Source organism: Fusarium tjaetaba (genome assembly GCF_013396195.1).
Source record: "Fusarium tjaetaba strain NRRL 66243 chromosome Unknown NRRL66243_c0000058, whole genome shotgun sequence".
Taxonomy (NCBI): domain Eukaryota; kingdom Fungi; phylum Ascomycota; class Sordariomycetes; order Hypocreales; family Nectriaceae; genus Fusarium; species Fusarium tjaetaba.
This window is the reverse complement of record NW_023501254.1, coordinates 99,877-126,795: the sequence shown is the minus strand read 5'-3', so window position 1 is coordinate 126,795 and position 26,919 is coordinate 99,877. Positions and strand designations below refer to the sequence as shown.

Sequence of the window (26,919 nt, the reverse complement as noted above, 5' to 3'; positions counted from 1 at the left end):
CTGGGCGTGATCAGGGGTTTTACAGAACAGAGGTGAGCCTCTCCGTACAGGATTAGCGGACTCTGGACAGAAATGTGACATAAAGGAACCATACCATATACAAAGAAGCCGACAAGTGCCATTATACCAATGACTAATGTGCACAAAACTCAACACTCTTCCAAGGATATGTCGTACCGCCACAAGAAAGACCAACAAGGAAGAGAACTCATCCGATGGTGAAAAGAAACATGCCAATCCAATCAAGCTCTTTAGTTTGTGGTGTTCTCGTCCTTCCCACGTGGAGTTGAGAAAAGGTCGCAGGGTGGTAGAGCAACTGATATAGAGCCAGAGTGATTACATTCAGAATGATGCCCTGATCGTAACTCCAGCGCCAGCCTTCATGTATGTTGTAGATTATCGTTCGGGCTGATACAGGGGTGAAGGCAAGATGAAGACACATACAGAGTATTTGAGGGGAGCACCCATCCTAGGTATGCGCAAGTACTTGCTGGACAGTACCATCAGCCATGATGATCTTCTCAGCATTGACAGTCGGCTGCCTGGGCCATCTCAACCATCTTCTAGGCCGAATATATCGAACTCTCATTCCTTTCAGATATAGCCATCGACGTCAATATGGCTGAGATTCGAGATGGCGTTTGTTTGTGAAACCCCTGGAGTCAAATTTCTCTAAAGTGGCTCAAATCAGGTATGGTCTATTCTCTGCGGCGTTGAGGATTCAATCATGTCCCAGCAATCGTGAAGTCAATCTTTCCAGCATAATATGAGAAACCACGTCAGGAAGCGCAATCACTCGGAGATTCGAGATGGCTCATCATCAACAGCTGGAATACCTCCGAGCTATGGCGATCGATTTGTATCTTGCGCCTACGTGTGGCCGGTGGCAGAGGCAGTCGATGCCTTCTCTTGTGAGTACCACATTGTCAGTACATAAGTCGAAGGCAGAACCTAAACCATCATAGAAATGATCGGCAAATCCCTACGAGTGATCCCAGGCTAGGGCCCCTATCCATGATCTTGTGCTTCCGGGAGTCGTGTCGGGCGTCAGACCGAGTGGTCTAGGCTAGGGATGAACCGTGGCCCTAGGTGAGACGAGGTAAGGCTTCGAGTTTATTTCGCTGAGGCCGTTGGATGATCTAGGCCTGCTTGGGCAAGTGAACTATACTTTCTTCTAGAACAGTGTTCTTCTTGCACAGGGTCTGGCGGAGCTTGTATTCGATGGTTGCTTGCTTGCTTGCTTGGAATGTAGTCAGCCGAATCGGAATTCAGCCGCTTTCAGAGGCCTTAGACTGGTCTATGGTATCACGTAAAGGCTCTGTTGGCAAAGACCGTAACCAGTATTGAAGTTCTGTCTCACGTATCAAGACCTGGGACTGGGATGCTTGGTGTTGGCTGGAGGGAGTGTAAGTGAATGTCTCAATGTACCTAAATTCAACACAAGGTTAGTGGTTCAAGTGCTACCTACCTCCTGCCATTGCAGTGTAAGTAGGAATTCAGGTTCGCCGTGAGTAAACTGCGAGAGAAGGTGTGCCCTACTAACGTTAATAGTTTTGACAAGGCAGTTGCGTTGCAGTGTTCACGGATAAGTCATCACTGGCAAGTGGCAAGTCAGACCTCGATACGCTTGCCTACTACGTACTATCTATCTCTACCTTACCGTACCTTACCTTTAACCTCCAAGGTTACTGACTAAAAGAAGAAATGCTCCAGTAGTTTTGTAGGCGAATTTCAGCAATAATATGCCCTAAATCAATAATAAAAGTATGTCGTCGAGTCATTGGTTTTGCGACCCTGTTACCCACTACGTCTTTATATCGGCATGTGGTAAGTCTCTGTCCAAATGCTCATGGTTACACAAGAGTTCGGCAGGCGATTTTTATTCTTCAACACTTATATCTATCCTCGAAGGAGACCAACAGGCGGATGCATATCCTCACTGAGGCTCTTTATGCATATCCAAATCTAATTTTATTTACCAGGCCTTATAAGCTCCCAGGCCAAAAACTAAATCCTATCCGCAAGAATATCATGCCCTCCACTTTGACATAGGACTACTATAAAAAAGAAACATTTTTGAGTCATCAAACTTAGACACCTAAATTTAAAGAGGTAGGCTGTGCAACGGTCTTACTGTCCATGATGATAACTGCTACATATAATCGCCATTCTATAACTTGAATATTCACTTGATCTTTTGTCATTCTCGCTACGAAACTGTTGTTGTTTGAACCCTGATAGGCCCGTTTCATATCACAACTCTGCGACAACTACAGTACCCTTACTAAGTATGGCACAGTCCACGCCTCAACACCATTTTCTGGCGCTATTCAGTGCATACACAGAGCCAACAGCTATCAGACGAGATAATCACAACTCTCAAGGCAATCGTAATTAAGTGACCAAATCTTATTCAACTAATAAACAACATATCTTGACGTACATTCACCTCCAGCTCATATCCATCCATCATCTATTGTCCATAGATGTATGTAAACCCAAAACCATTCTAACTAGGCAGACACCCAAACTCCACCCTGATTACTGTCCTTGTTCGAGCGAAATAGTATTCTCGAATCAGGGACCACCACTGATACTCACACCGAAAACCGCCAGGGCTACGGCCAAGTCGAATGGCTCTGTCTATCCCTCTTTGATAACCAGTCATAGTCTTTATGCTGCTGAGGCCGTCTTGTTGCCAGACTCATCCCCTGCTGAAGCCGCTTGGAAACCACCGAAGCCGCCGCGGCCGAAACCACCACCACCGAAGCCACCTCCGTTACCTCCATTACCGCCTTGGCCGCCCTGACCACCTTGACCTCCCTGACCACCGCCGGCATTCTGGTCACCACCTTGACCGCCCTGGTCTCCTCCCTGACCTCCGTTTTGATCGCCGCCCTGGCCACCAGCATTCTGGTCACCACCGGCATCAGCTGCTTGGTCTCCTCCGTTTTGGTCACCACCTTGGCCTCCGTTCTGATCACCACCTTGGCCGCCAGCGTTCTGGTCACCACCGGCATCAGCTGCTTGGTCTCCACCATTCTGACCTCCATTTTGACCACCACCTTGGCCACCTTGGTTGCCGCCGTTCTGGCCACCACCTTGACCTCCGTTGTTACCTCCATTGTTACCGCCCTGACCTCCCTGACCTCCGTTGTTGCCTCCGTTGTTGCCGCCCTGACCTCCGTTGTTGCCGCCGTTGTTGCCTCCGTTATTACCGCCATTGTTACCACCGTTGTTGCCGCCGCCGCCGCCGTTGCCACCGCCAACGGTAACACGGATGCAGTCATCCTGTGCTCCTCTCTGAGCAACAGGCATGAGGACAGGCTGATGGTTGGATGCGGCAGACATACTGCAGATACGGTAGTTACCGGCAGGCAGACCGCCGTCAACCTTGGCAGTGAGGAGACCTTGGCCGTTACCAGCATCGTTGATACCCTTGAAGAAGGCAAACTGCTGAGGGTCCAAAGGCTGAGTGGGGTTCAGACTATCGCCAGTGTCTTGGACAGTGACGTGGGTATGACCGATGATGTTACCACCACCGTCGAGGTCCTGGGGAGCAGAATAGTAGGTGGTTGTTGCATTAGTGAACGAGCCAGGTGCAAAGTTGATAAACTGCACTGAGATATCAAAGTCTTGATTGGCTTCAATGTTGTCACCGTTTTGAGGCGACGTGAAGACTGAAGAAACCATGTTGTTGGCTCCGGGAATCTTTCCCATAGCTGTAGGAGTCAGTATGTGCAGAGAGGAAAGGGAGGATCGTAAAACTTACGAATACCGTTACATGAGCCGTCCCGGTTTTGCTCTCCATTGGTGAGTGTCTGGCCAGCACAGAAGTTGATGAAGTTGTTGTTATCCCTAAGTCATATTAGTTGTCGTTTTTCCTCAACTAAAGGCAGATGTGACTTACGTTGCAGAGGCAGCTTGCTCATCCGATCCGGGGTTGTTGCCATCTTGCTGCGAGCCAGTTTGCACGGCGTTGGCGTCCAGAGTGTTGCCGCCGCCGCCTCCGTTGTTGCCTCCATTATTATTGCCGCCGTTGTTGCCGCCGTTATTGGCTTGGCCGTTGTTCTGACCACCATTGTTGCCGCCCTGACCACCGTTGTTGCCGCCACCGCCTCCTCCACGGCCACCGCCTCCAAATCGACCGCCGCCGAATTGTCGTCGTTGGAGAGCGCGAGCCAGGGGATGTCGTTTTTGGACAACAGCAGCTTCAGTAATGGCAGAGATGCCCAGAAGAGCGATGATTACGCCTTTGACCTGCATTGTGATGACTTTATGTTGATCTTGCCGAGAGAAAGTGAAAAAGGAAATGAAGCCGAGGGCAAATACAATGTTGTATAAAAGTTTTCGAACGGTGCCAGACCAATTCGAAATAAAGAAAGAAAGAATGGTCACAGTAAAGTCAACTTGGTCTCAAAGGAACGAATGAAAGAAAGAGACACTACCAGAGCTGAGGAGAAGAGAAGATGGTACGATTTTGGGACGAAGGGACGAGGGTTTAAAGCATCGGGGAAAACTGGAGATGATGATCGGAAACGAAGTTGCCGAGAAAAGAGGCTGGCTTTCATTATGACAATCCCAGACAATTCAACGTCTCGGGCTTGCACATCAGACCGGATGGCATCTGGGCGGTTGAAGGGGCCCGGTTCAGGGTCACAACTCCATGGATAACGGCTGGAGCGAGGCAACAGTACCCAAGATCCATCTCTCGCTTGAAAGGCAAGGGGGCAGCGATCAAACTTGATGAGAAACACCAAGACAGAACATCGTGGAGCACAGTGACAGTACTAACTGCCTGGGACTTCTGAGACCGAGAAACGAATACATGAGACAGCGGCAGAAGCGACCTGACGGCTTGGCCAAGGGGTCCAGACTCCAGAGTTGAGATGCCTGTTGGGGCTGGGCTCTCGAGGGCAGGTCGAGATGACGGTTCTCAGGTGGTGTAACAGGGACGTTGGAGAATGTTAGTCGATTGGGAGCGAGTGTAGTGTATTTCCTTAGCGCTTGGCTAAGCTTGGCGGACGGTCATATCTCCGAGAGGCGATTGAGTGAGTATGTAATAGTAGAGATCCAAGTCAAGTTAGGAGTTCCATTGACGTTGGAGATGGGATGCGGCTGCAGACGTCTCAGCCCGTGCCCCCTCCTTCCCAATTGGGATTGTGTAACTGGTTGCGCAGCCAATCAGAGTATGCACCGACCTGTACCTGCAGCTAGTTGCCGGGGGTGCCTATAACTCCAAGCACAGTGCGTTTCGTCCACTGAAGCTCGAAACTACCATTGTTAAGCGCCAGTGTCGGAGAATGTCCGCCCTGTAACAGAAAACTCATCAACCAGATCGAGAGAATCTGATGAATAATAGACGATGCCCTCTCTGGGATAGGGATTTTTGTAATTGTCGACTTGGCTCGTCCGCCGTCAACAACTGCTGTGTCTTCGTTCTGTTTCTAATGTCTAGGTAGCTGATAATGCCAAGAGAGAAAGACTGACAACCCTAGCTCTATATTGCTATATTATATCACAGTATTATATGTTCACGAATAACTGTCAACGGGTCGTCTGAGACTCAGAAATATTCTTCACTTGATTAATTATTACACTCACAAACTCAAGCATTGAGTTCAGTCTAATCTCATCCAGACTTTACACTCAGATCTAAGCTCTATCCAACCAGTTCTCACGACTGACAGACAAGTTGGAGGCGTGTTGCAGGTACGTCGCAGACTAGCAATAGCATCAATGCCCTACATTGGCGTTGCAACCACGAGGTAGCATCCAAACAGTGCCCTGTAACCGGACCTGTAATAATATCTCACTCGGCATCACGATAATATTTTAAGCTTACAATATCGATAAGACATTTGCGGTTTCCCCAAAGTTCCTGTTTCATCCGAATTTTTGCAGAATCCTTCAGCAATTGTTGACTGATCACTCGTCTCAGGCTTGGAGTGACACTGGATGAATCATGATCACGAAGCGAGCCTGAATCATTCAATTCTCCTAATTGAAATGATGTCATGTTTTGAATTTCTGGACCAAGGCACATTGATTCCACATGGCATTTCGTGGTCTTGGCATTTTCTGTTGAAGATATCGTGTAGATATCGCGGAGAATCAAATAGCACAGGTTTATAACCACAAAAGTTGCATTCTCAAAGAGCATAACACATTTATTCATGAGAGGCTACCAGCTGCAAGATATCCAGAACAGTCTAATCTCCCTAAAAAAATAAATCAGAGCTCCTCGGACATCTGCTGCTGCTCAACATCCTTGTACGCCTCAACGATCTTGTCCAGCCAGGCAGCCATTCTGTAACCAGCCTTGGCAACCTGCTCCTCAATGACAGGGGCGGCCTTTTCAAAGTACTCGCCTCCGAGTTCCTGACCGACAATGGCATCGGCACCCTCGGGCAGAACTGTAGATCCCATGTTAGAGACGAGTTGCAAATACAGCAGCTGTTGCTGGGGTAATCGACTTACCGTGAGTACAGACGAGCGCATTGGCCTCTCGGGACCAAGCAAGTGCCGTGCTGATGGGGTCACTGAAGTCCAGATCCTTCAACCACGCGTCTTTTGCCTCTGCAAACTTGCCGTCTGTGATCTCGACAGCAAGCTGGTTGGCCCAGTTGTTGGCGAGCTTGAAGGGGTCGCCGTGCAGACCACCCAACAGCTTCTCGGCGATAGAACTGTCCCAGACGTGGTGGAGGTTGAACGTGCGGCCGTCAAATGTTACCGCGAGGCCGTTACCTCCCTTTTCGACATTTTCGTTATGTAGAGGCTGGTGCAGATCTCCGATAAAGTGAACGACAAACTTGGCGGCCTGGTTGCGCTGCCAGAAGGGCAACTGAGGCTCAACTGATTGCTGGGTATAGTTCTTGAGGGCGGTGAGAACACAACCACCGTCCTTGCAATCACGCTCAAAGTCGACGTCACACTTGTTGGGAGGGCTGTCATGAGCGTCGATGAAGTGAAATGTCTTGGTGTATCGACCCCAATCTGTGTAGCGAATCGAGTCTGCCCAGGATGCTATCTTCGCCAAGTAGTCTTCCTCGTCATTATAGAGAATATACTTGAGGTGAGTCTCAGTGGTGTTTGCGACAAAGTGACTGGCGAGGTAAGCGGTGGTGATATGACCGAGACCTGTGAAATGTGAGCTTATCAAACAAAATCTTTTATGATGAATGAATGAACTCACTGCCCCAGGCAAAAGTGCTAGGCAAGTGAGCGAGGCCAAGAGCCAGCGCGCCAGCTGAGAAGAGCTTCATCATAAGAGAACGAGGGCGGTCGCGAGGTCTGAAGCGCTATGGAATGCAGCAGGTTTACCAGTCACGAAATGAAGGGAACAGAATCAAAGATCTGAGAAGGAAATGAAGACGTTAAAAAGATGAACACGCTTAAGCTCAAGGTTACGGATCAAAAAGAGGCGAACTCTAGATTGGACCAAAGCGTTTGAAGCTGGAGAGCTGAGCGCGAAGCGGTTGGCTAAGCCCGCCTGTGTTTACGTTAGTTCCTGGAGCATGATCGATAGTTGCTCATGAGTTGTCAGGGGTCTTAGCTACTGGAGGCGGGATGGGCAAGCTTATGGCGAATCATGGTGGGCATGTGCCGCTCTACGGTAAAACATTGAAAGTGGCTGGGAAGAATGGAGCTGAGGCCGCTGAGGTTTGCTCTCGTCTGAAGAGTTGAGTTCGATAGTTTATCATGAAAGCAGTAGATTTATGCAAAGTACCTATTTAGACTAGAGGTTACTGCATGAGCTTTCAATAAGGTATCATGAGTCTACAATAAGTGCTTGTACGGAATGGATAGTACTATCATGATAAGGGTCAATCGGCCTCTTATCGGAGGAGATAGACCCTGCATCTCACAAACTCGGCTCACCCTCCCTCTTAGGACAGGCCTTGGGGGGCAAGAAAACACCGGACCTTAATGTACGGCGTCAAAATAAACTCAGCAAAGGTTATCCTAAGTCTATACTAAACTTGTACTAAGTTACCTAAGTATTATTGTCTATTAGGATCAATATTCTCAGACAGGCTCACACAAAAGACTCACGCGCCTTGGAATGCCTGCGAGTTCTCCATATTTTAGCTCACAAGATCTCCAAGCCCAGTGCGTCACTTTGAACGATAAGCGCTCCTCAACTGGCCAATACATGATGACCAGTTACCAAACGGATCGATAAGACCTCCACTGTTGAACCCGACAACGGGGCCGACCTCTCATGGGGATCTCTTATCTGAGTCTTGTGTCTGTGTCTGTGTCTTGTGTCTGCAGTGCCTTGCTTTGCTTTACCTGGGTTTGGTATGGTTAACCGTTGATCGTGGAACACTAAGCTTTGTTGCTTATTGAAATATTTTTGCTCTACCTTACTCTTTCTTGTCTTCATACTACAACCAGAAGAACAAACTCTGAATCTTTCTTTGGCCAGGTTCCGAGTAAACTCTGAACCAGAACAGAGCTTCTTCTGGAATTGGATCTACATTCATTCACTTGCTTCCTGCACTCGATCTCTCTTTGTCGCTGGCTGCCCTCGTGATACCCACCTTTGTCGCACCACCCTCTTCCTCTTCTACTTGATCTGATCTACTCTTATCTAAACCTCTTCTCATTCTCATTCTGCTTCTCGATTTTACACTCTTCAACTCCTTGGAAAACGACGACGATGCCGCTGCTGGCTTCAACCTCAATCGCCGCTGCGGCGCATGCGTTACCGGTCACGTTGGCTCTGTCGGGCATTTTTGGTAGCATCAGCTTGACCTCTTGGATATGTCTCCTCGTGCGTCCCTCTCTCTTCTCTCATTCGCGTGTCTTTGTGTTGCATTCGCATTCACATTCGCCATCTCAATTGCATACGCGAACCCTTAATTCTCCCCCATCTTGGCTAACGATGCTCTGCAGCTACCCCAATTGTTCGCCAATTACAAGGCCAAGAGCGCCGATGGCCTCAGTATGGCCTTTCTGGTCGTCTGGCTCTTGGGCGACATCACAAACCTCATCGGTTAGTTCTCATTCCTACCTGAGTCCCCCAAAATCAAAATCTGTCTTCGGCCCAGAGACAAATACCATTGCTACGCCAATTGTCTGGTGCCCTGGTCAAAAAATTTGACGTCGGCTAGAAGTGGCTTGCCACCACGTCAACTTTCAGTTTGGCTAACTGCTTTCTAGGAGCCTTGTTCACCCACCTAGCTCCCACTGCAGTTGCCCTAGCAGGATACTTCTGCATTGCCGATCTCGTCCTCATCGGCCAGGCCGTCTACTACAATGCTCTCAATGCCCGCCGAGCGAGTCGTGCCGGGGAACGTCGATCAAGCGATCCTACAGAAGACTCCCCTCTGATCAACGGATCCCGTAGACGAAGCTCTTCTTTTGGCCTCCCTGGGTCTCAGCGCCGCCATGCGACACATACCGAGTCCTCGATGGACCCATTGAGGAAGATTGTGACCGGCGAAGACGAGACCCCCGATAGCAAGCCTTGGCTTCACAACACCCTGAGCCTACTCGCTGTATACATCATTGGGTTCGCTGGCTGGTTTGTCTCGTTCAAGGTCGGTGCCTGGGAGAGCGGTGACCCTGGTACCCCCGATGCGCCTGAGGAGGCCCAGAGCCCATTGGAGCTTGCTGGACTCATTCTAGGTTACATCAGCGCAGCGCTCTATCTCTGTGCTCGAATTCCCCAAATCATCAAGAACCACCGGGAGAAGTCATGCGAGGGTATGTTGATCCATGCTTGTAATCAATGGATGAGACTAATAATCTGCAGGTCTCGCATTGCTTTTCTTTATGCTCTCAATGAGCGGAAACCTCACTTACGGCATCAGCCTGGTAGCCTACTCCCAAGACAAGAAGTACTTGCTGAACGCGCTTCCTTGGTTGCTTGGCTCTCTGGGCACCATTGCTGAGGATCTCATCATCTTCGTCCAGTTCCGAATTTACTCCAACGATGAACGAGAGAGCGCAATTGAGCCTTAGATCGCGAACCGACAAGACAAGTAGGACAGGATATGGCAATACGGTTTCGAGATGGACAAGGGGGGGGGCCTTGGAGGTTCTAATGTGCATGACCTGGCGTTTCATTCATTCTTTTGCATTGCATTTGAGAAATTCGTTACATGAAGAAAGGGTGAAGCTTGAATAAGCTCACAATCAATTCTGGGACATCCTCCGGATAGAGGTGCATGACATAATGCTTCGGGTCGAATTATAACTCTTCGGAGGGTTTTTCTTACTTGTCAATTCAATGAGTCTTTTTAACATGTGTTTTGCCTGTCGTTAAACGTTCTAGATGCGACCAATTGAAAAACTGAAGCCTTTTATTCGACGATAAACTCGACCCATGAGAGAGCACTCTCATGCCGTAGTGGGGTTACGACCTGTTGAAATTCGGCGACTCAGCTCCGATGACGGGGTCGGAAGTTTGGCGGGGTTATATACTACTCGGTACTTTCATTAAGACTCACTCGCCTCAACGCCAAAATTTAAACACCAGCAACCCCCCAACTTACTATACCTTATCTTTGACTGATTCTCTTGATATCTTCGCCGCCAAGAGTCTCTCATTGATTCTGTAATAAATATACACCGACAATGGCCTCCCAATTCCCTACCAAGAAGTGCGGTAAGTCGCCCCTCAACACTCCCCCTCCATCCCGATTTCGCACCACTTTCCTTTCCATGCCAACATCTACATACGTATTTAGCATCAATACTGATCCATATACAGGTGTCCTCGGTGCCACTGGCTCTGTAGGCCAGCGCTTCATCCTCCTCCTTGCTCAGCATCCATACCTCACCCTCCACGCCATCGGCGCCTCATCTCGTTCCGCCGGCAAGAAATACAAGGATGCCGTACGATGGAAGCAGGCTGCACCCATGGGCGATATTGCCGAGATGGTTGTGAGAGAATGCAAGGCCGAGGAGTTCAAGGACTGTGATGTTGTCTTTAGTGGTCTTGACTCTGACGTCGCTGGCGATATCGGTATATCCCTCTCTATCACGTATCAGTACTAACTGATCACACTAACTTTACGTGTCTACAGAGCTCGAGTTTATCAAGGCCGATATTCCTGTCTTCTCCAACGCAAAGAACTACCGTCGCGATCCTCTTGTGCCTCTCGTCGTTCCCACCGTCAACCTCCCCCATCTCGACCTCATCCCTCATCAGCGCTCTGTTCGCTCTCTTAACAAGGGCTTCCTCGTGTGCAACTCCAACTGCGCCGTCATTGGTCTCGTCATTCCCTTCGCCGCTCTCCAGGCCGCTTTCGGACCCATCTCTACCGTCTCCATCGTTACTCTGCAGGCCGTTTCTGGCGCTGGTTACCCTGGAGTCTCCAGCATGGACATTATCGATAACATTGTCCCTTTCATCTCTGGCGAGGAGGATAAGCTCGAGACTGAAGCCCGCAAGATTCTTGGTCGCCTTGATGAAAAGGGTACTGCTTTCATTGAGCAAGAGGGTCTTCGTGTCTCCGCCACTTGTAACCGAGTTCCAGTCATGGACGGCCACACTGCATGTGTTAGTTTGAGTTTCGAGCGCAAGCCTGCTCCTTCAGCTGAGGAGGTTCGCAAGGCTCTTCGGGATTACAAGAGTGAGGCCCAGGCTCTCGGATGCCCTTCTGCACCTGAGCCCGCTATCAAGGTCTTTGGTGACGATGAGCCTGACCGTCCTCAGCCCCGTCTGGACCGCGACCTTGGCCGTGGATACACTGTCAGCGTGGGACGTGTTCGCGAGGATGAGGCTGGCATTTTTGACATTAAGTTTACAGCCCTGAGCCACAACAGTGAGTCTTCCATCTTCCCCACTGAGGGCTTGTCTCACACTGACCGTTTCAGCCGTTATTGGTGCCGCTGGTTCATCGATATTGAATGCAGAGGCCGCCATTCTCAAGGGTTACATCTAAGAGTACAGGGTAAAGGTCATTTAAAAAAAACAATTCGGTCATGTAAAGATAAAAATAGACAATGGTATTTATTCGGCGTTCAGCATTATCTCAGCCCCTGCAAATATGTAACCTCATAAAACAACAGGGAAACGAAGAAGCGAGGTGAATTGCTAATTATTCATCATGGTCCGTAAAATACATGCAACAACCGACCATGAGGGTATACCATATCTATTCCTATCCCAGCGCAAGTGTCTTTGACACCAATCATGCGCAGCCCGTTGACTATAACCAAATTCAAATATGTGATATTCTAAAGTCCTGGCAATCCATGCTGTGCTCTGTATCCCAGTGCGCTAGCTATCCATCCATTGCGCCATATAATAACCAGAAAACCCCAAACGTATACAAACAAAACGCCATGTCATATGGCTCGCCGCCCATAATAAGCAGGGTATCTATAGAATCATCGGTTGCGGTCCTCGGGAGAGGGAGACCTTGTCCTGCTAATGCCACTGGAGAAAATACTGAGCCAACCGTCGTGTCGACTCCATCGCGAAGTTCGCCCTTCGTTGGGGAGCAGCCCCTGTTCAAGATCGGATTCACGGTCATCAGAACGAGCGCCAGAGCCCTCTGCAATAGTTCCATCGTCATCGCCATCGTCGTCATCACTTGCATCGTCGCGATATGGTTCGTAATGCGGCTCAGATGATGAGCCATGAGCAAGAGATCGAACCACGTCGCCCTTGCAGATGGGGCAAGTTCGTCGGCGAGTCGTCAACCAAGGAGTACTATAGACTGTTAGTAATTGAGACTTGCATACAAGCATGTATCTGGAGAACTTACATGCACTCTACGTGAAACTCGTGACCGCATGGGAGGCTCATGACTTGGCTCACGCCATCGACGTATTCTTCAAGACACACCACACATTCGACTTGGCGACCCATATACTTTTTCCACTCAGCAGAAAACCCACCAGAACCCTTCTCGCGCTCCGATCGAGCATTGTTCCTGGTTGGGTTTGAAGGTGTTGGTATGGCGTCACTAGATCGCGTTTCTTCTTCGGAAGTACCCGTTGAGCCCCTCGACCGAGGCCGTGGCCGTGAGGGAGATTCCTGTAGCAGAGGAGTGGTGGGTGTCGGAGCGGGAGGTGAAGGAGTTCTCGGTGTCAAAGGCGGCGAGGGAGCGACTGTATGGAACGTGCGCACGGGCAGGCGTTCAACGACTGATTTCGGAGCTCTCCAGCGCCTTCGGCGGATTCTAGCGCGAAGAATCAAAAGGGCGTATACGAAACTCAGAGTGACTAGCGGGCTGACGACCAGTACGAGAAGCGTGTCGAAAAACGGGCTAGCATTACTCGTGGGAGTGATGGTGACCCAGAGTCCATCGTGTGCGTCATCATCGGCTTCGTCAGGCTCATCATGTCCTTCATCGCCTTGTTCGTGGGAAAAGTCAAGAACGTTATCATCATCCTCTGTCAAGAATTCAACCAGGATTTCTTCCTCATCGGGTTCAGGGTCGTCGTCGCTCGTGCGATCGCGAATAAGGGAAGCCTTGGATGGAATTACAGGTTTAAACCTTCTGGATCCAGGATGCCTCCAGTCGTCGTAATTATCCTCAGATAAGAGGGGGCTTCGAATTTCTTTGGGTGATCCTCTGACAACCTTGTTTTTCTTGGTGAATGTTTTCCTGGAATATCTGAGCGCTGTCTTTCGCTTTTTGTTGGCTGGTTTGGTAGATTGTTCCTCAATTTGGCTGTCGCTGTCGTCGGCAGATCGTCTATCGTGGGTGGAGGCGGTAATCGTGGACTTGACGCCTTGTTTACTGTGCTTCCTAGACTTGGGACCTCTCTGAACTCTAAGAACAGGGTTGCCTTGGTTGTCTAATGTATCTTCAATGAAGCTGCCTGGTTGCGTTAGAGCAGACAGCAACTGCGCGGTCGTGCGAGCGGTGAAAACGGATGGAATGGTGACATTATCGACCTCGGGGCCATGCGCAAACATCTGAATAAGAGGGCCGCCTTTCTGATTATCGCCAACAATGACGGCGAGAGCGCCTCTTCGCTGCGCCCACATTACCTTGTCGAGAAAACCGCAACCGCCTCGCATTAGTAGCGCCACTTTGCCGTCGATTTCGGAATGGTCATGCATGACCGAGACATGGCTGGAGGTGGTGTGACCATTGCCAGCGTTGGGGATAACGACTCGGCTTCGTTTAGCAGCACGGACAGAAGTGCTGGACCTGGAAGTCGAAATAGAAGGGACAGCAGCCCTCAAGGCCTTGTGCAGAGCAATGGCCTCTGCTCTCTCATTCCAACCTGGCGTGTCGCTGCAGCCCAATTCGCCGGTACCATGTATAAGAGCATCCTCTGCGAAACCACTGCCCACCCATAACTGACCACTTAGACCTCGCATAGCGAGCCTAGGACCAAAAGCGGCGGGACGGGCGGCAAAGGAAGTGCTGTTGTCGTCGGTCAAGCTGATGGCAGCATTTGGTGGAAATAATGAGAATGGGGTGTTGTAGTACATGGAATTCCAAACGGACTTTGGAGACTTTTCTGAATCATCATCATGCGACCGAGAGTGAGACGACTTGGAGTCAGTCTTTTGTCTAGACCTGAAGTTACCAGCGGGGTAATCGGCGTAGGCGGCACGAAGCGAGGATGATATAGCGCGACAGAAGAGGAGGAGAGAGGCAGCGATGAAGAGTATAAGAACAAAAACGCGCGGGGGACGCATTTTGAGCGACTGTACAAAAACAAAACTCTCCAAAATAGATGAAAGGAGACGAGGATAAGAGAGAGCGAAAGGAAGAAGAAGGAAGAGGAGGAAGAGGATAAAAGAGAGAGAACGAGAGGTTGGTGTTGGTGAGCTGAGGTGTGAGTGAGGTGACCTTGGGGTTTGGGTTTGGGTTTGGGCTTGGGGTCACTCGGAGATATACAAGTCACATAAACCAAAGACGTCACCTCTGGTCTAGGCCGATCATCCGTTTGTTGGCTGGTCACTCTCTTTTTGTTTTTGGAGAAGAGGATGGAGGAAGCGAAGAGAAAAAGAAGTGAAGCTTCGATGGGGAAAGGTGACGTGAGTGAGAGAAAATTATGGCATGGCCTAGGTCGGGGACTTTGCTTTATGATGAGACGGGAGGCTCAAGTAACAAGAAGAGACAGAAGAAGGTCAGTATCAGTTGCCAGGCAAACAACGTGAGTGAGTGAGTAGTGAGTGCAGTGCCAATAAGGAAAGTTGATGTCAGTGTGGCTGGCCTGACTGACTGCAAAGTCAAATCGGTTAAGATCAGTGATAACTAGATCGATCTCACACAGGGAAAAAAAAGAATAATATGTAAACTCTCTTCTTGGCGATGGGGAGTGGGAAGAGAGCAGATCATAAAAGTTACAATACAAAGGTTATCAATTCTCTGTGTGTGTTATTAGTGACGACAAAAGACAATGCATTCGAATCAATGACATCCATGGCATGGCAATGGCTGATGAGAGGGGGAGGGACAAAGAGAGACGCACGCGGCATGGTGCCGTAAGTGGAGGTTTCTGGGCGGGGGTGACCTGGAGGCTAGAGCTGTGAGCGCTGTAACCGGCACCTCGACCCCTGTCATTTCAAGGTCCCTAAGGTGTCTTTGGCTTCTAGACTTTTAAAGAGAGCTTTACTTGGCTATTGCTGGGGTGGGCCACCCAACAACGTCTCAGAATCAGTTGATCAGATCAGATCAAGACTGGAGAGAGAGAGATAAGAGCTTTGTCTTGTTTGGTTACACATGAGTCGGGCTCTTTTTTTCAACTCGACTTTGACTCGAGGTCAAGTGAAGCCATGAACAGAGACCTACCCAACCCAATCCAACCCGACTCAGCTGGACAACTCCCGTGGGTCCCTGTCATGATCAGGCGCCCTTCAAAACCAGGGTCTCTTTGGCCTTTGGCTGCTCTCTCTTACGTTCTGTTCTGTTCTTCTGGTGGTCACGTCACGTCACGAAACAGCCTCCACTCTCTAGCGCTGGCTACTCCACCTCACTCATATCCAGAACTAAGCTCCAAGTTAGTAGATATTCGGGGTAAACTTGACGCCTCAAAGTCAATCAATCTTGTTCCTGAGCGTCTACCGCAACCGTAAACTCGTGACTCGAGGCTGCGAAGCCTTGGACGAGTTGCTGTGCAACAGACCAACAAATTCTTTGGCGTACTGACCCTGCTAGCTAGGAACAGAAAATATAGGCCCTCTAGGTACAGGTACAGGTACAGGTACAGGTGCGACGTCGTAGTGTGTTGACAAAGTCGCGTGTTTTGTTTTGCTGTCGGTGAAACGGTCGGCTACGGCCATTCTCCATTCTCTCTATGCTCCGTGCATGAGACGAGATGATGTGGTTGTTTCTCGGAGCCTCTTTTCTCTTCTTGACTACCTAATGTTGGCAACTTTTGTTAGCTTCTGACACGTGAGAGCGTCAGGTGAGTCCCTTCAATCAGAACGGACACAGACACAGACACAGTGAATATGTCTAAGCCTTCAGCTACCTAACTTTAGGTACAGGATTGGATCTAAGGCTCTAACGGCGGGCTGCGGAGACCCGCGGAACCATGAAACCTTTCATCCACCCATATTACGCTACCTCCAATGATCGACCCTCAGAGTGCTTGCGCAACACAAGATACGAATTCACCAATCAAGCTCGTATAAAGACAGCTTGAACAAAGATCCCTCTCCTCTCTCGTACCTGATCTAAATCCAACCCTGCTCTGCCCTGCCCTGCCGTACCCTGCCTCGGCAACGTAACGGGTCTGCAGATGCAGGTCCACGTTTCGTTTGGTTTGACCTTAAAATAGATCCATTATTGATTGATTCCCTTGGACGTGCGTCGACCAAGCTTTTCTGGCCTTGTTTGTTGGTCTCTTCTCCTTATCCGAAGGGCTAAAGGGCTGAAGGGCTGCTTGAGGTCGAGATCAACAATCCCTTGGGCAAAAGGGATAACATAACCTCATACCATAGACTGATTACTCGGTTGCATCTTTGAATCAAGTTTAAGCTTGTATTCAAGTTAAATTAACTTATAATGATGACTTGCGATTGCCCAGCTTGGGTATCGCTCCATCGGCGTTACCGCCATCCAGCCTCAAAGCTAGGGATTGCCAGAATCGGCCGTGTAATTGTGCCACTACCACGATCTGGTCAAACATGGCGTTTTCGATCCATGCCTCTTCTGGCTTGCCCGGATCCAGGCACCGAATTCAGTTTTGTATGTGATCCAAATGCCATCCGTGCGCCTGTAGATACATACCTACCTACTGACTTCAGTCTTCAGTGACCTGTGATTCTGCCTTAATAGCACCGGTTTGGGCGATAGTGGAGGCTACGTTGTGGCATTCGTATAACCTTTTTTATTAGGACCCGCGTGTCCTATTTCCAATGCGTCTATTTGAACTCCGCTCGCTGTACGTCCATGTCTATCCTAAAAGGTCGTTATCTCCCTGATCAACCCGCCCAAAGCAATCCTTCAAAACAAGGCAGTGAAAGAATGTTACGCTATATCCAATCATCATCTGTGAATCACTGTCTCGGCTCATAACCTCGATCCAATCCGTTGGTCGTACCGATGCTCAACTAAACTTCTGGCTGGGCCACTCCGTCTGACCCGATCACCTTGCCAACATCCCAAGCCCTTTTCTCCCCAGCCTTGGACCATTGCACATTTTCCGCAGACTTTTCATCTGCACCACTCGCACGCTGTATTTGCTCGTCTGCAAATCCGGCGTCTTTCAGCCGTTGCTCCTGATTTTGCCGTAGCTTTTGGCGGTCTCTAAACGCCTCAACAGCATCATCCCAGTCATTGCCAACCTCATCTTCGTCCATTTGTATGTCAGTCTTGGGGTCGTATGTGTCTGAAAACCGTCGATCGATACCCGAAGACCCTCCCACTGTTCCTCGTCCCCGGTATTTCGGGGGTGGTGCGGGTCCGATCAGATCTTCCATGGCATCCGATCCCTCTTCTTCCTCTTCCTTCCGCTTGCGGTCTTCGTTCTTAACCAGAGGCGATCGATGTCGATGCTTACTCTTAGATTCTCTGGGCGATCGAGACCGTCGTCGGCTTCCAGGTGATCTAGACCTGTCTCTCCGTTTATGACTTCGACGGTGATGTCCTTCTTCGTCGGAGTATCTGTCTCTGCTCCGTGTCCTATCGCGATGTCTGTGATCCCGTCGTGACCTATCCGACTGTCTCGATTCATCGTCAGTCTTACTACGACGATCGTCGCGCGACAGTCGACCGTGCTGTCGCTGCTCACTGCGTTTGTCTGTGAAGAGGTCGTCTAATCTCTGTTCGTGCTTGCGTTCCTGCCTTCGATCCTTGTCGGCGCGTCGCGATTCTCTCCTTGAAGAAGGGCCAGCCTCATCTTCGTCTCTTGGCCGTTTCTTGCCGCCTAGAATGGCATGAATATCGCCCATCTGCCGCCGTCGAATGTCATGAACACTTGGGTTTGTCTTGCGCCGCTTGATTTCTTCCGTGCGCTCGAGATCCTTGAGTCGTGCCTTGGACTCGGCGGCCTCTTTGGCTAATAGCGCCTTGTTGTGATTGTCGGTATCCTTTATGATATGTCGTAAAAACCGGGTGTTGGGTTTCATCATATTCGCAGGTCTGAAGCCATGTCAGCAACAGACTTGCCAGAATTGGTGGGTGTATGCATTACTTCTTATTCGAGCGATATGCTTCCATACCCATGGCTGAATATTTGAGGGAGCAGTCGCTTGCCTCTTGCGACAAGAGGTCCGCGACATAATCATCAGTCAAAAGTTCGTCGTTTTTGGACATTATTGATCGGGCTCGAGAGTCCAGGATACGCGCCAGTCGTAAAATATGTATATTGCCCAGAGATTGCGCCCCCCCCAAAAAAAGGTTGTAAGTCGAGGTTGCAGCTCTTGTGTTTCCATGGCTAGAAGTGCAATGCATTGATGTCAGCAGTCTTCTGCCCCTCCACACCGCCTGTGGCACAAACGGTTTCCCACTAACCCAAATTAGGTTTCAAAGTAAACATCCCGTCCATATCCGCGTTCAACTAAACACAATCAATCAACTCTATATCACGAGCCTGATAATTGGTCTTATTTTTGCCACAATTTCACCATTTCCCAGACTGCCATGAGTCAACCAAATCCAGAAAAGGTGCTTGAAGCCTTGAACAAACTTCAGTCATCGCAAGACATCTCAATCATCAAACTCAGTGAACCCATCTCAAGCTCAAGGCCTCAAGATGCCCGGCATCGAACATCAGATGCATCAAATTCAGCCTTTGACGCGCCAACTCCCGCAGGCCTGACAGCTGATCTAGCACACTACAAAGAACTCTTTGCCAAACTGCGCTTCTCATATGTACAACAAGTCACAAAGGAAAAGTTCATCCGAGCCATTGTCGGTGACCCACCAATGATTGTCACAATGGAAGAGAACCTGGAGCTTGAAAAGGAAAACGCGGTTGCAAAGAAGCAACTCAAAGAACTAAAGACAGAAGTGGCGGATATGGTAGCAGATCTTGAGAGGAGAGGTATCGAGCTCAGCCAGAAGTACGAGAGCGTGCAACTTGAAACGGCAAAGCTGAGTGAGATGCCTGCAAAGATCGAGGATTTGGAAATGCGAATCGAGCAATTACGCACAGAACTAGAAACACCAGATGGATCCGCTCCCAGCATGAATCTGCCTCTAGCCAAAACTCAGGATCTCGTCAACCAACGCAAGCTGGAACAGCAGGAACTTGCGCGAGAGCTCGAGTCCTTACAAGCCAAGGTCCCTCGGAAAAGAAAGGAGGCTGAAAGACTTCGCATTGAGCTGCAGCCTCTTGAGAACAAGCGCCAGAATAGCGCGACTGCTGCGCGTGAGGCGAGGAGGAGAAAGGAGGCCGCTTTGGGCGGTGCAGCCGACGACCTGGAGGAGAGAGCTCGCTGGTGGAGAGCGAGTGAGGGTGTGTTGACACAGGTTTTGGATATCAAGAATTGAGAGATGTGAACACGAATGAAGAGATGAGATATCACGATACAACTGGCGTTGTGAGGACATGGGACACGGAATAGGGGCAGGGGCGTTTAGCGTCGGTAATGTGACTTGACCTTTGCTATAGCTTTGGCAAGATAGTTCTGTTCATTTTTTGAATGTTCAAAGTCTCGCGGCACGTTATCTGCGATTTTATGTGATGTAAATAGGTACCATTAGTGTAAAGCCTCTGTCAGGCGTTTCCAGCACCCTGTAGTCAATATACCAAAGCTGTACTCCTTTGCGACATTGATATAACTTCCCAAGAACTCATGTTTGTTCTTGAATCATGGTCCTTTGGATGCGTTCCTTCAGTCAATATGTGAAAATAGATACATATCCTTCGTCTTTTAGAACACAGTCTCATATGCTCATATTACCCGTTCACAGTTTAAACATGTTAGAGGTCCTGCACAAGATAGCCCGATTCGCTGTCAAAGTGTTTTCTAGAGAATCTATAGGCATCTGAGGATCTAATCATAGGTTTTCATACTCCTAAGGCATGCATATAACCATAGATGATAGTGCAGGTTGTCAGTCCCAGGCACAATGTTGAATGATATATAACATCGACAATGACTCCACGAAGACGTGAAGATTAAACTTTATCTTCCTTCTACCTAAAAGACGCCAGAGTCATATCAACAGCTTTCTTAATAGTATTGACACACGTCATTGACGGTCTGACATATGGGAGGTTGACCACCACAGCATCGACTCGTAGGACAGCTACTATGTCTATTTCGGTACTTGGAAATGGATAAAAAACTACCAGGACATACTGAGTATATGGAACTGTCTTCCACTGGCAAAGAATGCCGAGAATTGGCGTCTTCCAACTGACTGTGCAAGTTACAGAGGTGGCATTCAAGTCTACAAAGTGATTCTCTTATGTGACACCAGCAGAGCTATAGCTGTTTATAATCGAATACCACGACTAGAATTCTATTTTGACCCAGCAGGTCTTGGAATGCTGATGGCAGTTCAAACTCAACCCCTTCTGGATCGTTGTAGTCCAGCCTCGGTCGATAGCATCTGTACGAAGTCACCCAGGACCAATTTACAATAGCCTCTAACTTTACAGCAATCGTGAGTCTCTGGAAAGGAGACAAACATTATCTTCAAGGGTAAGCAGACAATGCCAGACGATGTAGCAGCAATACGCTTCGGGCAGGGACACAACGATATTGGTCCATGGCAGTGATACAGGACAAGTGCTCACTGTGAGTTCTATCTTTACAATACTACACTTTGAGCCATCAGTAGAGGGTGATATACTACTCTGCGTGCCCAGAGTTCTGATATATCGGCCTATGGGATTTCCTTGGCCAGTAACGAACGATCCTTCCATTAGCAGAAAGACATCAATCGCACCAAAGACTTTGAAAGGACTTCAAACAATTCTTAGCTTCTCTATAGCTGTAGTCAGAGTATGCAGCGGACTGAAGATGAGGAAAAAGATAGGCTGAGCGGCGGTGAGGTGTTCAAGCAAAGTCATCAGCAGGGGACAAAGTGTTCCAGCAACCCCCTCCTATTATCCTGATCAAATCGATTTCTCCCCCAAAGCATGTATTATGACCTCCAAACCTCGGTTCAGTATGGCATCGTACTATCAGGGGTTCTCCAATGGGCTACATATAATAGTTACTCGCGTGAAATCTCAACAAGATCATTAAACTGTGCATAGCAAGGAAACACTACTAAACCAACGCCTCTCTGTGTGATGTCTACATGCAACGTATAGTTCCATACCAGGAAGTCATTGGAACCAGTATCGCCATGATGAATGTGTTCCTGACTGTCGTTTCATACCTAAGATAAGGGAGCATCTCGTCCAATGGCCTGGAACCACAAGAGCAGAATAGGCGAATTTCATACTTCTACTCCTGACAACTCGAAATGCATTCCTTGTTAGAACATATCTCGGATACATATGCTCGCTCGGGCTCCACTTAGAGTTGATTGTCAATAAATCTCCTATCTGTCGGCCGACTTTACTAACATGGGACCGCAGGGAAAGTAATACAATTGCATTAATGGCGCCAGCTCAACATGGCTGACATGAGGGCTTATAAGCGTGACATTGATATCATGTAGTAATAAATAAATGTAGTGTAGATCCTACTATCTGATTGGGTTCCAGACTTTGCCAGCAGATCAAGTCAGCACTAGATCTACGGGGTTCATGAAGCTAGGGTTTTGAGGGTATCTTTTTATATCCAATGCCTACTAAGCGAATATGGTGGTAAGACACATTGATAACTAGGTGAAATTCTACTTGATTAGTGCTTTGATGAGCAAGGCATAGTCGGTAAACATCAGATGGTTCGAGTTGAATATTGGATTGGTCGGCCACAATTTGAAGCCCGGTTCGGTCACTAAAACCAATACGCGTACTCATTTCATCCATGATGAGAGAGTTTCAGAGGATGGAAAATGTTCTTTACGCGGGGAATAGCAAAGCCCGACCCGCATACGCAATGCGCCTTTACGGGCAAATCCAAACGCCGGCCGGGACCCGATAACTATCTGGTCCCAAAGGCGTCCGTCTAACAAGCTGTCGCTATTATTTTGTCGATCAAGGGTTCAGCAACCTCCATAGCCACAGCCAAGACCGAGGGGGGGAACATTGACCGAGCCAAGAGAGCCAAAGCCAAAGCCAAAGCCAGGGCCGCCCAAAAGACAAGACATGTTTCCAAGGGCTTGGCTGCCTCTCATTCTCGGGCTGTTCCACGTAAACAGAGTTTGGGAGGGGGATTTCGTATATCTCGGGTCCTTGAGCCCAATTTCATGCACGTGCGTGGGTGCGCCCTCTCGACACAGCACAACACATCGCAGCTTGACCTTGGCCTTGACCGGAGCTTACTTGCTTCAGACAGGGGATCAGGATGATTGACCCTGACCTGACTGGTCGAATGGATTTACCCAAAACGGGTTGCATGTAGCGCGCCCCCGCTGATTCATCGGGGGGTCGAAATCGGATACGGCCTCTAACTTTATCTACCTACCGTACCGTATCGTAGTACGGCGTATTTTCTTGGTAGAGTTTTCTCCCAAGTGCCTTGGCTGTCGTGGTGATACGTGGACGAGCGGTCTGAGCCTCTCTGTCAGGGAGATGAGAGACTTGGCTTGAGTTAACGTTAGACGATGGATGCTATGCCTTGCCATGTCTGAGGACGAGTTTACAAACTGCGGGGTGTGTTCGGAAACTGGTGGGAATCATTGGAAGAGTTGAGCGAGTGTGTGGTTCAATATGACAGGGACCTTGACGGGTGTAACGTGAGGCGAGGGTGAGTACCGGTAATTATTGTATGTATTGTACGTGGCTTGAACTCGGTGTTGAAGACCGTGCATGCATATATACGAAAATGAAGCTTGGAAATGTTGGTTTTGAGGTGCCGATCTGTGTGAAACCCTGGTTGAGAATCATCAAGGTTGTAGTCCAACAGAGTCCCAGAGTCCCAGAGTCCCAGAGTCCCAGAGTGGGCATGATTACTACTCCGTGGGTACATATATTAGAGTTGGTCTGGTATCAATGGATGAACATTGGATGTTGATATCTAACATGTTAGTGGCACATGTGTATAATACACCTTGTATGTCCATCACTGAAACCCTCCCGTATAAGTCGTCGTCGTCCTCGCTATCACATCTCGCTCCCGCATCCCGGCCCCACATCTGGACCGCATGGCCGTAACGTGCGTCGAGCGAGGCCCACATGTGACCTTTTGTGTGATTTCCATCCATTGTGCGTGCGTGTGTGTGTGTGATTTTGCATCCCCAATGTTACAATGCGACTATGCGAAAACGCGTGTCTCGAAAGAGAGGACTCGAATATTTCCCCCTCAACCTCAGGTCATTCATGCGAGACGCATTGGGGAGTCTTTCTGCATTCTGCATTGGGTTTGATATCATGATTGACTTCTCAGATTGAACCCAATGCAGTAAAGACTAACTACTTTGATAAACGAGCTTTTGCGAAGAATGCAGCTGTATCGATCAACACTGATTCATCCCCACGCAATTCGCTTAGTTCGTCAACGTTACCTGGTGGTCGAAACTCAATGCCCAAGTCCACGACAAAGAGAGGCAAAGGCAAAGGCAAAGATAAAGATGCAAGGCGTAGCGCAATCTGATCTACTTTATTATCGAGATCGCGCAAAGACTTCTCCAAGGAGTCATCGCCGAGCAAAACGAAGGAGGTCAAACCCTGAAATCTACCACACAAACAAAGCATTATCCCCAAAGGGTAAACAGTCTTTACTGTACTCTCTAGCAACACACCTGACCTGACCTGACCTGATCTGATCTGATCTGCCTGGTATTATGTATGATGCGAATCGAATGTCTCTTACCCCTTATTATCCAGCTCCTTTTTCTCCATTCAGAACCCGACTAGGCGTTGTCCGAGGCCGTCCGTTGTTAACCCCACATCAGCCGGAGCTTAGCAAAAGCCCGAAGCCGTTTTTGGTGCCGTCTGTTTCTCATTTTTTTTTTCTCTGAGTCTCAGACTCTGAGTCTGAGTGTCTGAGATGAGATGGGGGGGAATGCGAGCATGGAATTGGATCTCCAACTCCGCAGTCCGCGTCCGCGGAGCCCCAAGTGCCCCGCGGAGAGTCAAAACAGTCCGCACCGCACCGCAAACATACAGTAAGTTACAGCTTCAGAATGACAAAGACACCTCCTGACCATTTTCGCTCTTAACAAGGATCTCTTAACGCCATGAATAACCTTGTTAACTAACTATTGAGTTGAGTGTCTGTCATGAATCTTGCTCCTCTCATAATAGAGTTTGTTCACTGTTTGTTGACGTACGTACGGAGTACAGTCCCACTCACTGCCTTTGCTACTGTAGTATAGTAATCAATGAATGAATGGTGATGATGTGTAATCATGATGATACAGTCAGTCGTATGTTGGGCAGTTGGGTCACTCGCTTGCAGTCATTCATTCACTCTGTGCAGGCAGGATGAGCCCGTCTTGTTATAAATGCCACTAGAGGGCGGCATCATCAGTAAGCGTCAGCTTCGAATGTCTGTAGAGTCGTAGACTGTCTGTCTGTTTCGTCCGTTGTTTGGTCCGACGCGGACCTTGGTCGCCCGCTCAACAGCGAAGCAAAACGCATCGCATCCTTAGCTTAGGGCTGACACTGGGTGACACACATTCCCAACCTTGTTCGAATGGCGTTTTTTGTTGCTCTGTAACCAGCCAAATACCCGCAGCGGTATCGTACGTAGTGGCTTTTTAGTTCAGAAAAGGGCGCCAGCGGAATTCATATCAACCCGTCTCGCGCGTGTATTACTCAACCCGTACCTACCTAGTAGCTAATAAGTCATCAATTCGGCCGCCCCTTAACCCAATGGATCTTATACCCAGACTGGCAGTCTTTTCGACACTATCTCACGCTGGACATGTGTACAGCCAGTCGAGTTTCAAGACGCTGGCTCTGCTATTGTAAGCAGTGTCGTCAAATTTCCAATCATGTCCACCCTCATCGTCTACCGTACCCAGCAGCCTCAGTAGGATACACCAAAAGAGCCAATCACGCAGAGACTTCCCTCGTGGGACGGACTGCAGATGATGGATGATGACTCTTATGCCCATGGGGACTAACGTTAATATCTAGCACCAAAGGGGAATGCGAATCCACGGGTCATTGGCCGTTGGTCGTTGGTCATCGGCACATTGCAGCTCCTCTGCCGGATTTACGGCTCAACGTGCATCTTTCTCAATAGAGATTCTCAAGGCTCTGCACCTTAGCTCCGGGTTTCCGTGCTAGCACCAAATAAGCAGAGAGATAGAGGTGTGTGGTTAGAATCTGCCATTGACGGCCCAGGTGTTTTTTAATAGAGCTTAGCTGCAGTCTCACAAGACTGACTGTCTAGATAGATAACAGAGTAATTTTTAATTATCATGCATTCGGCCTTTTTTTTTAGTCCTTGTTTCTCATCGAGGTTGAGCTTGATTTGCAATCACCCTAGCCCAGCTGATTCATTGATTAGCTTAACCATAACCGTTAAGAATAACATCGTTTACCAATTCGATCAATCACAAATGGTCCGTGCCAAGTTCGGGCAAATGTTAGAAGTGTGTGTGTGTGTGTGAGTCCACGGCATTTGCACGGAACCGGATTTTGACAGCTCGGTGATTTGCGCTATGGATCTTCAAAAGGGCCCTGCCTGAATCAAAGAACTAGAGAGAAGAAAGGGGGACAAGGGACAGAAGCGAAGAGTTGGTCTCGACCATCTCAAAGTGACGTGTGGCCAAACACTCTATGGTCTGATGGAGGGGGGCATGTGGCTTATTAGATGCATACAGTAATAAAGTATTAAAGGATCAACGATATGCTTTTGCGGGCGGCTCAAAGGGAGGGCATGGTAGGATCCATTGATGTGACTGCATCCCCACAGTGACTACGAGATGAGATATGTGATGAGACAGCAATGGACATGTGCAATTCAGGCAATCTGATCTGATAATTTAGGGAGTCGGATTAGGTATGTATCCATATGATATGTACAGGTCTATCAAAAAAAAAATATGCATCCAACTCAAGAACCCTATTCCTATCCCTCGAATGGCGTGATTTTTATCTCAACTTTGGCTCTCTGTGCTTCTGACAGGGGCCTTGTGCCATGGTCGTGCTCGTGGCTGTCATTCCACATCCGTCTTCTTTGTATCATGCAATCTCCAAATCACCACGTTGCCCTGTCCTATCCTGTCCTGTCGTGGCGTCGAGCTGGGTGACCTTTGTTTGTACAAGTAGTCCCATATCCCGTCGGCAGTCGGAAAACATACAACGCCGCACCGAACCTCACACATATGACGTGAAACCGTGCCTTTCAACACCAAACCCCCAAGGGTATAAACCCAAACAAGAAATGAAAGCCCAGTAAAAAATAAAATTGATTGAATCCCGATAAACACCGTGCCGCGTGACAAATTTTGACGTAACAAAGATGGCCGTAAACAAGTCTATAGTACTGTACAGTCAAGTGTTTATAGTCGCATCTGC

At 48.8% G+C, this 26,919-nt stretch overlaps 7 protein-coding genes across 7 annotated transcripts; 3 read left to right on the top strand and 4 right to left on the bottom strand.

Moving 5' to 3' along the window:
* Nucleotides 1–2,673: 2,673 nt before the first annotated feature.
* FTJAE_2812 (uncharacterized protein) lies at nucleotides 2,674–4,266 on the bottom strand (the record flags this gene model as incomplete). Its single annotated transcript, XM_037349045.1, has 3 exons — nucleotides 2,674–3,722; nucleotides 3,773–3,858; nucleotides 3,911–4,266. 3 exons carry the CDS (start codon nucleotides 4,264–4,266, stop codon nucleotides 2,674–2,676), a joined length of 1,491 nt encoding a protein of 496 aa, XP_037210091.1.
* Nucleotides 4,267–6,234: 1,968 nt separating this feature from the next.
* Nucleotides 6,235–7,265, bottom strand: FTJAE_2811 (nuclease S1; the record flags this gene model as incomplete). The annotated part of the gene is made up of 3 exons (XM_037349044.1): nucleotides 6,235–6,416; nucleotides 6,481–7,140; nucleotides 7,196–7,265. 3 exons carry the CDS (start codon nucleotides 7,263–7,265, stop codon nucleotides 6,235–6,237), a joined length of 912 nt encoding a protein of 303 aa, XP_037210090.1.
* Nucleotides 7,266–8,665: 1,400 nt separating this feature from the next.
* On the top strand, nucleotides 8,666–9,972 carry FTJAE_2810 (uncharacterized protein; the record flags this gene model as incomplete). Its single annotated transcript, XM_037349043.1, has 4 exons — nucleotides 8,666–8,779; nucleotides 8,902–9,001; nucleotides 9,169–9,714; nucleotides 9,764–9,972. 4 exons carry the CDS (start codon nucleotides 8,666–8,668, stop codon nucleotides 9,970–9,972), a joined length of 969 nt encoding a protein of 322 aa, XP_037210089.1.
* A 615-nt stretch (nucleotides 9,973–10,587) lies between these two features.
* FTJAE_2809 (aspartate-semialdehyde dehydrogenase) lies at nucleotides 10,588–11,900 on the top strand (the record flags this gene model as incomplete). The annotated part of the gene is made up of 4 exons (XM_037349041.1): nucleotides 10,588–10,618; nucleotides 10,724–10,978; nucleotides 11,040–11,780; nucleotides 11,833–11,900. The coding sequence occupies 4 exons, from the start codon at nucleotides 10,588–10,590 to the stop codon at nucleotides 11,898–11,900; spliced, it is 1,095 nt and encodes a 364-aa protein (XP_037210088.1).
* A 448-nt stretch (nucleotides 11,901–12,348) lies between these two features.
* FTJAE_2808 (e3 ubiquitin ligase RNF13) lies at nucleotides 12,349–14,623 on the bottom strand (the record flags this gene model as incomplete). Its single annotated transcript, XM_037349040.1, has 2 exons — nucleotides 12,349–12,673; nucleotides 12,729–14,623. 2 exons carry the CDS (start codon nucleotides 14,621–14,623, stop codon nucleotides 12,349–12,351), a joined length of 2,220 nt encoding a protein of 739 aa, XP_037210087.1.
* Nucleotides 14,624–17,488: 2,865 nt separating this feature from the next.
* Nucleotides 17,489–18,692, bottom strand: FTJAE_2807 (pre-mRNA-splicing factor 38B; the record flags this gene model as incomplete). The annotated part of the gene is made up of 4 exons (XM_037349039.1): nucleotides 17,489–17,884; nucleotides 17,938–18,071; nucleotides 18,124–18,518; nucleotides 18,571–18,692. The coding sequence occupies 4 exons, from the start codon at nucleotides 18,690–18,692 to the stop codon at nucleotides 17,489–17,491; spliced, it is 1,047 nt and encodes a 348-aa protein (XP_037210086.1).
* Nucleotides 18,693–19,019: 327 nt separating this feature from the next.
* Nucleotides 19,020–19,871, top strand: FTJAE_2806 (uncharacterized protein; the record flags this gene model as incomplete). Its single annotated transcript, XM_037349038.1, has 1 exon — nucleotides 19,020–19,871. The coding sequence occupies one exon, from the start codon at nucleotides 19,020–19,022 to the stop codon at nucleotides 19,869–19,871; it is 852 nt and encodes a 283-aa protein (XP_037210085.1).
* Nucleotides 19,872–26,919: the final 7,048 nt, after the last annotated feature.